The sequence below is a fragment of the Bombina bombina genome, chromosome 1 (genome assembly GCF_027579735.1).
Source record: "Bombina bombina isolate aBomBom1 chromosome 1, aBomBom1.pri, whole genome shotgun sequence".
Classification (NCBI taxonomy): Eukaryota; Metazoa; Chordata; class Amphibia; order Anura; family Bombinatoridae; genus Bombina; species Bombina bombina.
The window spans coordinates 587084302-587097114 of NC_069499.1; the positions used below are offsets into that span (position 1 = coordinate 587084302).

Below are 12813 nucleotides of genomic sequence, written 5' to 3' on the forward strand. Positions count from 1 at the left end.
AACACATAAATTATGCTTACCTGATAATTTCATTTCCATCTGTGGGAGGAGAGTCCACTGCTTCATTCATTACTTGTGGGAATTAAGAACCTGGCCACCAGGAGGAGGCAAAGACACCACAGCCAAAGGCTTAAATACCTCCCCAACTCCCCTCATCCCCCAGTCATTCTGCCAAGGGAACAAGGAACAGTAGGAGAAATATCAGGGTATAAATGGTGCCAGAAGAATAAAATTAAATTTAGGTCGCCCACCGGCGAAACGGGCGGTGGCAGTGGACTCTCCTCCCACAGATGGAAATTAAATTATCAGGTAAGCATAATTTATGTTTTCCATCTTAATGGGAGGAGAGTCCACTGCTTCATTCATTACTTGTGGGAACAAATACTCAAGCGCTAGAGGACACAATGAAAAAAGTGGGAGGGCAAAGGAGGCGGACCATAAACTGAGGGCACCACAGCCTGCAGAACCTTTTTCCCAAAAGCTGCTTAACCCGAAGCAAAAACGTCAAATTTATAAAATTTTGTAAAAGTATGTAAGGAAGACCAAGTGGCCACCTTACAAATCTGCTCCATAGAAGCCTCATTCTTAAAGGCCCAAGAAGAGGTCACAGCTCTAGTCGAGTGAGCCGTATTCCTCTGAGGAGGCTTGTGTCCTGCTGTCTCATATGCCAGACGGATCATCCCAAACCAGTGCGAAGAACAGCCTTATCAGCATGAAAAAACAAGTAGGGCGGTTCACATTGCAAGGCCGCCAACTCAGAGACTCTGCGTGCCGATGCAATAGCTAGTAATACCAGGACTTTACATGAAAGAACCTTAATGTCAAGAGCATGCATAGGCTCAAACGGAGCCCTCTGCAAAACCTTAAGAACCAAGTTTAAGCTCCAAGGAGGAGCCTGATTCCTGAAGAAAGGCCTGATCCTAGCCAGAGCCAGAACAAAGGACTGAATGTCAGGGAGCTCCGCAAGCTTCTTATGCAAAAGTACAGATAAAGCCAAGATCTGTACCCTTAGGGAACTGGCGGCAAGGACTTTATCCCGACCGTAGTAGAGAAAAGCCAAAATCCTGGATACCCTGACCTTATGCCAAGGATATCCTCGTTCCTCACACCAGGACAAGTAGGTCCTCCACACCTTGTGGTAGATGCGTCGAGTGACTGGCTTCCTGGCCTGAACAAGAGTGTTAATCACATTTTCCGAAAATCCTCTCTTGTCTAAGACTAGCCGTTCAATCTCCACGCAGTCAGCCTCAGAGAATCGAGATTTTGATGTAGAAAGGGGCCTTGAACCAGATCCCTGCGACAATGTAACCTCCACGGCGGAGATGACGACATCCCCACCAGATCCACAAACCACATCTTCCTGGGGACGACGGAGCAATCAGAATAGCCGAAGCTTGCTCCTGCTTGATGCGGGCAACTACACGAGGTAGAAGAGGCAACTGTGGAAATATGTAAATTAGGATGAAGTCCCAGGGTACCACCAAGGCATCTATCAGTTCCGCATTGGGATCCCTGTATCGCGACCCATATCTGGGTAGCTTGCAATTGAGTCTGGACAACATGAGGTCTATCTCCGGCATCCCCCATCTGCTGCAGATCTCCGCGAACATCTTGGGATGGAGAGACCATTCCCAAGGATAAAACGTCTGTCTGCTCAGAGAATCTGCTTCCCAGTTGTCCACACCAGGAATGTGGATCGCTGAGAGCGAAAAATTGTGAGTCTCAGCCCATTCCAGAATCCGAGATACTTCCCTCATGGCTAGGGAGCTTCTCGTGGAATCTGATTAATCGAGACGACCCCAGAAGAGGCCAAGCCCTCAGGGCATTGAATATCGCTCGAAGTTCCAAAATATGTATAGGTAGACTCAACTCCTCTCGAGTCCATCTGCCCTGCGCCTTTCTGGCACCCCAAACAGCTCCCCATCCTGATAGACTTGCATCTGTGGTCACAATCTTCCAGGATGGTCTCAAAAAGGATGTCCCCTGTGACAACTGCCCCGGTCGGGTCCACCAAGATAGGGACTCCCTCACCGGTCTGTCCAGAGATATCTGTTGGGACAGATCTGATACCATGAGCCCTATCACCTCTATACACCTGGCCACAGATGTCCTGGAGGATGTCTGAAAAGCTAGACAGTTGGACACAAGCTTGCAACGTCTCTGATCTGTCAAGAATATCTTCATGGCTGAAGAATCTATTATCATACCCAGGAATTCCACACTGTTGCTGGGAACCAATGAACTCTTTCCTTCATTTATCTTCCACCCGTGGGACCGAAGGAGGAGGAGAAGAACTCTTGACTGATACTCCGCAAGACTGTAGGACGGAGCCTGGACCAGGATATCATCCAGATAAGGTGCCACTGTAATCCCTCTGGCTCTCGCTACTGTGAGAAGAGCTCCCAGAAGCTTTGTAAAGACTTTTGGGGCAGTCGCCAGACCAAACAGAAGTGCCTCAAACTGGAAGTGCTGGTCTAGGAAAGCGAATCTTAGAAACCTAAAGTGATCCTTGTGGATTGGAATGTGAAAGCAAGCGTCCTTCAGGTCTATAGTCGTCATGAATTACCCCTCTTGAACCAGGGGCAAAATTGACCTGATCGTCTCCATCTTGAACGATGGAACTGACAAAAACTTCTTTGAGACCACGAAAAGGTTTGAATAATACTCCAGACCTCTTTCTGCCGGAGGGACTGGGACGATTACCCTGAGAGATGAGAGAGCCCTCATACACCCCAGGAAGGTGTCTCTCTTTTCTGGTCTTGAAGATATGTTTGACAAGAGGAATCTGCCTCTGGGCAGATATGACTTGAAACCTATCCTGTAACCCAGGGCTATGACCTCCAGAACCCAAGGGTCTATAATGTCTCTTCTCCAGTCTGCCCCCTACCTGATCCGAGGACGGGTCGGGGGCCGCCCCGCATGAAAGGGACGAAAAATAGACCCCATAGGTTTAGCCTTCTTATCCTGAGGCAAGAAGGCACCCTTGCCACCCGTGACTGTAGATATGATAGAATCCAGGCCCAGGCCAAACAAATCTTTCCCTATGAATGGGTCAGCAGACCACAACTTTAGCCACAGAGCCCTGCGGGCTAAAACCGAAAAACCTGATGTCTTAGCATTCAGGCGAATAATCTGCATGTTAGCATCACAGATGAACGAATAGGCTACCCTTAAGGCCTTGATTCGTTTTAGAATCTCATCGATGGGGGTCTCCACCTCGACCATGGCTGATAAAGCATCAACACCAGTAGGTAGCCGCACCAGCCACCGTAGCGACCGCCGCCGCCGGTTGGAAAACGAACGCCGTGAGTTGGAACATCTTCTGCAACATGGACTCCATCTTCTTATACATGGGTTCCTTGAAAGAGGAGCTATCCCCTAGCAGAATAGTCATTCTCTTAGCGAGCGTGGAAATAGCACCATCCACATTAGGGATGGTTCCCCACAGTTCAAGCTGTGCTTCTGGAACGGGGAAAAGCTTTTTAAAAGAAGAAGACGGGGGAAAGTACGAACCAAGTTTCTCCCATTCATTCTTAATAATATTAGCCATCTTGACTGGAACCGGGAAGGCCTGGGGCACTACCATGTCCTCATAAACCCTATCCAGTTTAGGGATCAAAGGTTCCTCTGTTAGCTTCGGTTCCGGAACCTCCAACGTATCAAGCACCTCTTTCAGCAGAAAGTGCAAATGCTCCATCTTAAAATTAAAATCTGGTTCCTCCATGGACGGAGGCCTAGAAGTAGCCGATTCCGACCCAGAAGCGGCATCCTCTGATAACTCGGAGTTGTCCTCCTCAGTGGATAATCTGTCTGAGACATCCAGCGGAGTCGAAGACCCCCTGAGACGGACAGCAGTGTCGTACCTTCCGCTTGCGCTTAGTAGGGCGAGGCATCACTGATCGGCGAAGTCTGGAGGCCAAAGGGCCCCTCCCGCAGGAGGATTAGTAGTGCCCTGGGGAACTGCTTGTATAAATGGAGATGATTGTAAGGAACGCACCTCGCAGGGCGGAGAACCCTGAGAGGTTGACGGCTCAGTTGTACTTAATACTTTATTCTTTTTGGATCTAGCAATATTGTCAAAGCATGTGGAACAAAGTTGCATAGGTGGTTCGACTGGAACCTCCTCACAATATGCAATAGGTTTAGATAAAAAAGGGAGTATCCTCTAATATATCAGAGTCCTCCATAGCTTGCGCCTTTATTACGGACTTGATCAAAAAATAAATGGCACCTTTATATCCCAATAGCCGGGGCACTCACCACCTCCTATGACCAGGACTACAAGAAACAGCTTTCGTCTCTTTCAAACGCAGGTTGAGAAAGAGGAAGTTACAGAGGCCACACCCAGTCACATGGAGTGCCATGCAGGACTGCCCCTGCACTCTAGAGAGACGCGTCAAAAAAGCCTGCTAATGAACTGACTGTTCCACACTGACAGAGCCTCATCTCACACAAATGCAGCAGAAACACAATAAACAATATTATGCATAATAAACCCCCCCCCCCCGTTCAATAACCCCCTTCCTAGGGTATTACCCTAGATTCTATAAAGATAAAGGAGCCACACTGTGACCCTGTCTTCTTGCGTTATCAAATATATATATAAATGAAACGATCTTATCAGAATCAACACCGTGGAACAGGAACATGGCCCTTCAAGTGTGACAGGGTAGTAGCATCGCTCCTGACATGGACTTGAGAGAAGAAAAGCAGACAGCGTAACTCGTCAACGCTGATTGCTAATGGAGCTGTTAAACTGAGTCGGGATGGGTTTGCAGAAAGACTCTCCCTGCATCTTTGGACTCTAACATTCCTCCATGCTCTCACTGAGAGGCTTAAAGGACTACTTAAATCTCCAGTCCCATTTTCAAAGAGTACTACCCTCCATAAGAGACTACTCTGAATCTTCCGTCACTTCTCTGCCAACCTCCTTTGACGAAAGGCAAAGAATAACTGGCCGATGAGGGAAGTGGGGAAGGTATTTAAGCCTATGGCTGGGGTGTCTTTGCCTCCTCCTGGTGGCCAGGTTCTTAATTCCCACAAGTAATGAATGAAGCAGTGGACTCTCCTCCCATTAAGATGGAAAAATTGTTAGGAATTAGCAAAGTGCTTCTTTTACTTATTGCCCTATAACTTGCAAAAAAAGCAAAGAACATGTAAACATTGGATATTTCTAAACTCAGGACAAAATTTAGAAACTATTTAGCATGGGAGTTTTTTGGTGGTTGTAGATGCGTAAGAGATTTTGGGGGTCAAAGTTAGAAAAAGTGTTTTTGCTCCCCCATTATTTCCATCATATTTTATAAAAAATTTTTTTTATAGTAAATTATATGATATCATATGAAAATAATGGTATCTTTAGAAAGTCCATTTAATGGCGAGAAAAACAGTATATAATATGTGTGGGTACAGTAAATGAGTAAAAGGAAAATTACAGCTAAACACAAACACCGCAGAAATGTATAAATAGCCCTGGTCCCTAAAGGTAAGAAAATGGAAAAATGGTCTGGTCACTAAGGGGTTAATAACTGGGAATCTTCACGTGATATGAAAAGGAAGGAAAATGGAGGTCAACACCAAACATTAGATCTATTTTGAAGTCATACTTATTAAAAGAATTGATCTCTTATTTCTGAAGGGCAACAACAAAAATCAAAATAGAACAGACAGACTTGGCCTGTCAACAATAAGCTAGGTCTAACTCACAGAGACAGGTATTCAGCATCATATGGCATAAACTTGGATGGGTTGCAGGTTTCTATCTTCCTTGAACCTTAAGAAGTGTTGTGATTGGCTCTTACCGCTACTAATGGCAGAGTTGGCAATGACAGCTCCCTCGCTCCACTGGTCAGCACTAGACACAGAATATGATCTCTGGTGCATCCCATCCATGCGGCTAAAGGAGCCTAGACTGATTCCACTGGGTCCGCTGGTCATCTGCGTAACTGATGTGCTGCTTGTTACATTCCCTGAGTTAGAAAGATATTACATGATCATTGTTAAAATGCAGGGATGTGATGAAATATGCAGTCTTAAATGTTAATCAAGTTGTACTTTACTTATGAATTATTTATCTGGAAACCCCTTAACAGTGTTTCACTCTATGTGAGGCTCTGGATCTTGGGCTATTTCTCTGTCTGATTTGTATCTAAACAGTTTTTTTGTTATTGCACTGTTAAATAAATTGCTTGGGATATTTCAGTTGTATTGGTTGATCAGTCACACACACACGCAAAAGAAAAAAGTATGCACATGAAGAGGAATAAAATAAAAAGAAGTAAAAATAGCCAGAAACTAACACATAAGAGCAAACAAGAAACTGCCAAGGACCCTAAAAAACCCATCTCATATTGGAGGCCCATTCTGCACACTTTTTCTTTTCCTCTGCTGCTTTTTATTATTATTGTTAGTCTCACATCTCCTCACTCCCACCACAGCAAGAGCAGCGTCAGTTGGCGCCTGTCGGCTGAGAGAGGCGTTCTGATAAACAGCCTCTGCAGGACACACAACAGGAATAATGTAGACTTAAGTACTAGCAATGTGCTGCCATTCTGCACAGCCGATTACTCCGTGCGCCTGTCATTCACAGAGGAAATGGCTGAACCCATTAGATAGAAACCTTTGCGATGGATCCTAAATGCGTCCTGCGATGCCATTAATCTACGTGCGGGAGGATGCCTCAAGAAGAGCTCCCCTCCGTGAGTTGGGGGGAGGCATGTGACAGTTCTCCTATTTCACCCCCCAATGTCTCGTTAATCAAGATCTGCTTATTGCCCCCACTACTGTGACAGAGGACAGAGCCCCCTCTTAACCGTTCATTATGAGACATCCCCAATGCATAGCTGAGTGGAAAGTGAAAGACTGCAAAAGGGGGGGGGGATAGGTGATATAAGAAAGAGAGAGAGAGAAAGAGAGAGAAAGAGAAAAAAGTGTGCGAAAAAATGAGAGCTTAGAAAGTGATACACTGAGAGAAATATGATGTAAAGCTGAGGGGCAACGAGAGAGGAGGGGAGAACACCAATAATACTGTTGGGGAAGAAAAAAAATAGAAAGACAAAGGGATAGAAATAAGGTGAAAATAGAAAGAACAAAGAGGAGCAAAAAAAAAAAAAGTACATGATATTCCAAAAGAGTATACTGACAGAGCAAGGCTGGAGAGAGAGGAGAGCTGTGAGGAGAGACAGACAATGAGGAGGAGGAAGAGGGAGATCAAAGCAAGTCCGATAGCATTAATATTCATGACAATAATTAGTATTCTAGGTCACTGAATATTCATTGCTATTAGTTTGGTTTTTATGGGTTTCCGAGATGTTCTGATTGTTGGAGTGTGGAGGAAGCAGCACGATGAGGACTTTAATATGTCATCAGCAGTTCAACGCTGAAAACACATTAGTGGTTTTGGGTAAAAATCAGACCCTTGTCTCTTGATGGATTTAACATTATGAAAGAGACCCGGGGCTATAGGAGAGGGGGAGGGAATTGGCCCCTCATGGTGTGAGGAGCCGCAATGGGATTTACATGTTTCATCAAGAGATGCGAATTGTATTATTTTACATGTCTCTGTTAAATCTGTCAGTGACTGCGCTGTAACTTCATAAGGTTCTCTGGGCTTGACCCCCACATGGGACTCTGGCAACAAGCTGCACAGTAATTACATTATGATATTATTTGTAAGAAGATAAAGGGAGACCCTCGGACTCTTGTATGTCACTGAGCTGTGTATAACACTGCAGGGGGTATGGATCGCACTCCAGATAACTGGATCAGTTAATTAATAGCGTCACATTAACTGAGTGGGACAGAAACAGCTTAGAGGCTCCAACCCACAAGAACGGAAAATGACATGATGCAGTAGAGTTATAGTTATGTGAAACACAAAACAGCACTCAAAATCCATAAAAAGGTAGAGATGACACACAATACACTATCTTATAGATTTTCTTTGCCTTAAGGGTTATAGAAGGAAAAATATTTAAAGGGACAATTAAGTCACAATTGGACTTGATTAAAGGGACAGTAAACATTCAAAATAATGATATAGTGCAGAATTATATAGCATTATCTTAGCGGCACCTTTATACATCTAAAGCATTTCCTGATTTTTTCATCCCAAAGTTGGACTCCGCTCAAGGTTCTACTGAGCGGGTTTTGTTTTTCAAATGCGCTTCATGGGCACGCTGTCTAGCCACAGCTTGCCCGATTGCGCCATTTAAGTGAATGTAGCTTGCTCCTGCTACCAGGTCAGAGTGGGAGCAATCTGCACTCAATTCAATGGTGCGATCGGGCAGGCTTGGACTAGACAGCGCGCCCACAAAGCGCATTTGAAAAACAAGACCCGCTCACTAGAACCTTGAGCGGAGTCCCACTTTGGGATAAAAAAAAATCAGGAAATGCATTTGTTGAAAAGCATACATAAGTAGGCTTAGGAGCAGCAATGCACATAAATGTCTAGTCATTGGTTCACCAGATGTGTTAAGCTCGATCTCAGTAGTGCACTGCTGCTCCTTCAAAAAAGGATACCAAGAGAATAAAGCACATTTAATAATAAAAGTAAACTGGAAAGTTGCTTAAAATTTTATGTTCTACCTAAATCATGAAATAATGTTATATCACCATATACATAGCAAGGATCACAGACATGTTCCTCAGAATCAACCAATACACAAAATACAGATACTGGAGTTGTTGCATTTGATGATGGGGATTCTGTGTGCAATATATAACATTCATATGATATAAAAGCATAAACTTTATGTTGTAGTTAACTCCAAAATAATCTGTGGTTTACTCACTCATTAATTGTGAAGGGGAACAAGGTTTTCTCTACAGCTTATTGCCGAATATTTGAAGATTCTTTTGAAAAAGTTAAGGTCTATTTCAATCCATTACAAGCTCCTTGTAAGGTTTTTCACTGGGTTTATCATTTACAGACAGTTCCAGTTTGAAAACCATTAGACAACACGGTTATCACTAGGACTGTGCATTCAGATCCGAAAGCGGAAGAAGGTGGCCGCGGCTTGTGAGATTCGGCTCTTTTCAGAGTTGCATATATTCTTGTGAAAGTTCAACACACTAGGATGTGTGCAAATCTAGAGTGTTGAACTTTCATAAGAGTAAAAGCTTCTTCCACAATAGGATCCCTAAAAGGATACAAATACACACCCCTAGTTATCACAGGGACTTAGCACCAGATTGTTGGACTTTTTAGCAGCTTTGATCTCTTTACACCCATTCCATTATCTTTTGAACAGCATTTGCAGAGTTTTTCCTTCTCAGGGTTACATTTTTGTGCCTGCTCAGCTTACACACAAATAATATATTTTGGCGTAATAAAAAAAAAAGAAGTTAAAATATAACTTAGATCACTTTTTTTAAACTATGAAACTGGACATAACTAAAATACAGTATCTAGAATATTACTTTATGATTGCAATTAAAGGGACATGAAACTCAAATGTTTTCTTTTGTGATTCAGATAGAGAATACGATTTTAAACCACATTCCAATTAACTTCTATTATTTAATTTGCTTCATTCTTCAGATATCCTTTGTTGAAGAAATAGCAATGCACATGGGTGAGCCAATCAAACAAGGCAAATGTGTAGAAGCCACCAATCAGCAGCTACTGGGCCTATTTAGATATGTTTTTCAACAAAGGATTCCAAAAGAATGAAGCAAATTAAATAATATAAGTAAATTGGAAAATCGCATGCTCTATCTGAATCATGAAAGAAAACATTTGGGTTTCATGCCCCTTTAAGTGTTTACACACTAATAATTGTAAATTAAAAATGTACTCTAAATTATATGAAATAATTATTTATGGATATTCTGAATTTATATTAATGATTATGTAAAAAGAAGCTGCATTCTAACACATTAGCTATTTATCATCAGTAATACATTATACTGTATATGCATTAATCAATAAGTAAATTTGATTTCTATCTTTTACTTCTATATTTTTTTTTTGTAAATACTGCAAAAACCACCATTAAAAGTATGAGAAACAACCATTTTGTATAGTTTCTTGTGGGAAAGAAATCAGATTTTCTCGCTCATTCTCATATATAATTCAGACGGGTTAACTTAATCAGACAGCAGCTATTGACATGGATTAGAATGGCTTAGAGCTACACATTATTCTGAATTAAAATAAGGATGAGTAAATAATCTCTAATAGGCCATATATGCCCCATGTGGAAGATGTTTTTTTTTCTATTGAGATTTGAATACAAAATGTTTAGTTATGCAGCGTAAAACACCTTTGCGAGATACTTTCATTATTAAGTTAGTCCCCTTTTAATGTAATTTCATTTAGTAAATTGTGGATTTTCTAATTCTCAGAGTCGAACTGCAGACTTCCTGAGGCTAACCCAGCTACATATGTTTCCCTAATTTGCTTCAGTGGATAACAATGTACTTTATACTAATAAAACAATTGTGACTAGCCTTATTATCTGCAGATTCAAGGAAGATTGGTTCCTCCAAACAAAACAAAAGTGGTTTGGCTATGAAAAAACAATTACAAGAAAAAAGATGTTAATTTGTTTTAAGAATGTTTAGACTTGTCTGTATTTTTTTTGTTAGCAAGACAACAAGACTTTCTTGTAATTGTACAAGGTGTATGGTGCCCCTAACCATGAGAACAGAGCACACCTGTGTTAGGAGAGATCTGGAGCCCGCTGAGCTCTTTGGTCAAGCCATTGGTCTTGGGGCTTGCAATAGGAGCACAAGAGGAGGTAGCCCGTGGCGGCCTCTTCCCTGGAACTTTCACTGTGGTCCTGAGGAGATCTATTTCCTTCCCATGAACATTCTGCATGTAGTCCTGAAACACAGAGTGGACTAAATTATAAATAAAATCCCTTTTACTCCCACACACTGACTAAAAACTATTAAAGGCACACAGATTTAATATTATTTTACCAACTTCCAACACACACACAGCTCAAGCATGTACAAACAAGACACACACAGACAGACTGATGTGCCACATACAAACACAAAGCCAAACTAAGCTATTTAATACACATTCGCCACAACTAAACAGGATCAGGTGCATACACAAGTACACACAGGCAGCCTGCCATCACACACAGTTATCAAAAAGAGAAAATGATCAATTACGCTAAACTCTATTGCATACCCACAGACCGAGATATGATACACACACACACACAAAAGCATATTTGTGTACACACACAGACACAAATATATAACAAGTAGAATTAAATTCCACAAAAACAGTCTGACCTCTCCTATGCACAAATTCACCTTACACGCACAAACACACAGTCCTTATCTCACCTCACAGATGTGTGCATCAGACTGCCAAAGATATGCAAATACAAACACCAACACTCAACCACTGTTAACATAGAAACTATACCACATCAAATATGATGATACCCTTAGCCAGTCAAAAGGAGGATGCTCAGCACTTGTAAGCTAAACAGCACTTAACAAGACTCTGGGGCAATACTTGAAAGTCCCCTCTCCTAAAGATGCAGTCAGTCCCCTTAAAAGCCTTAAAAAGAATTAATTGCAAAAACCATTAGCTCGACAAGGGCTCCGGAAACAAAGAAATCACTTGAAGTAGGCCAGTTGGGAAGAGTACATTTGCCAACACTATACATGAGAAGTTATGCATACAAAGAACATCTGAGAAGCTGTGCATAAAGGACAATATGTGAGAAGATAAACATAAAAATGTTAGAATTTGTGAATACATAAACCTATACACATAAGTGCATGTGAAGCTGTGTGTGCATGAGAACAAACTGTAAGCTTCAAACACCAAGTGGCAGCGTGCATGATAAAAAAATGTATGTATGATCTCTGCATGCATATACAAGTGCAGAAGTATAAAGCTGCATGTGTATATATAAGTGCAGAATTATAAAGCTGCATGTGTATGTACAAATGCAGAAGTATAAAGCTGCATGTGTATGTACAAGTGCAGAAGTATAACGCTGCATGTGTATGTACAAGTGAAGAAGTATAAAGCTGCATGTGTATGTACAAGTGCAGAAGTACAAAGCTGCATGTGTATGTAGAAGTGAAGAAGTATAAAGCTGCATGTGTATGTACAAGTGCAGAAGTATAAAGCTGCATGTGTATGTACAAGTGCAGAAGTATAACGCTGCATGTGTATGTACAAGTGAAGAAGTATAAAGCTGCATGTGTATGTACAAGTGCAGAAGTACAAAGCTGCATGTGTATGTACAAGTAAAGAAGTATAAAGCTGCATGTGTATGTACAAGTAAAGAAGTATAAAGCTGCATGTGTATGTACAAGTAAAGAAGTATAAAGCTGCATGTGTATGTACAAGTAAAGAAGTATAAAGCTGCATGTGTATGTACAAGTAAAGAAGTATAAAGCTGCATGTGTATGTACAAGTAAAGAAGTACAAAGCTGCATGTGTATGTACAAGTGAAGAAGTACAAAGCTGCATGTGTATGTACAAGTAAAGAAGTACAAAGCTGCGTGTGTATGTACAAGTGAAGAAGTATAAAGCTGCACGTGTATGTACAAGTAAAGAAGTATAAAGCTGCATGTGTATGTACAAGTAAAGAAGTACAAATCTGCATGTGTATGTACAAGTGCAGAAGTATAAAGCTGCATGTGTATGTACAAGTGCAGAAGTACAAAGCTGCATGTGTATGTACAAGTGAAGAAGTATAAAGCTGCATGTGTATGTACAAGTGAAGAAGTATAAAGCTGCATGTGTATATACAAGTGCAGAAGTATAAAGCTGCATGTGTATGTACAAGTGCAGAAGTATAACGCTACATGTGTATGTACAAGTGAAGA

The 12813-nt window shown here is 41.8% G+C and overlaps 1 protein-coding gene across 1 annotated transcript in view; it reads right to left on the minus strand.

Moving 5' to 3' along the window:
- The window catches only part of LOC128659928 (arf-GAP with GTPase, ANK repeat and PH domain-containing protein 1), a 254122-nt gene that overhangs the window by 158349 nt on the left and 82960 nt on the right, over positions 1–12813 (minus strand). The window contains exons 6-7 of the mRNA XM_053713516.1: positions 10660–10828; positions 5802–5969 (exon numbers count right to left, since the gene is read on the minus strand). Of these exons, the coding sequence (XP_053569491.1) occupies positions 5802–5969; positions 10660–10828 (337 nt within the window). The remainder of the gene's footprint in view (positions 1–5801; positions 5970–10659; positions 10829–12813) is intronic.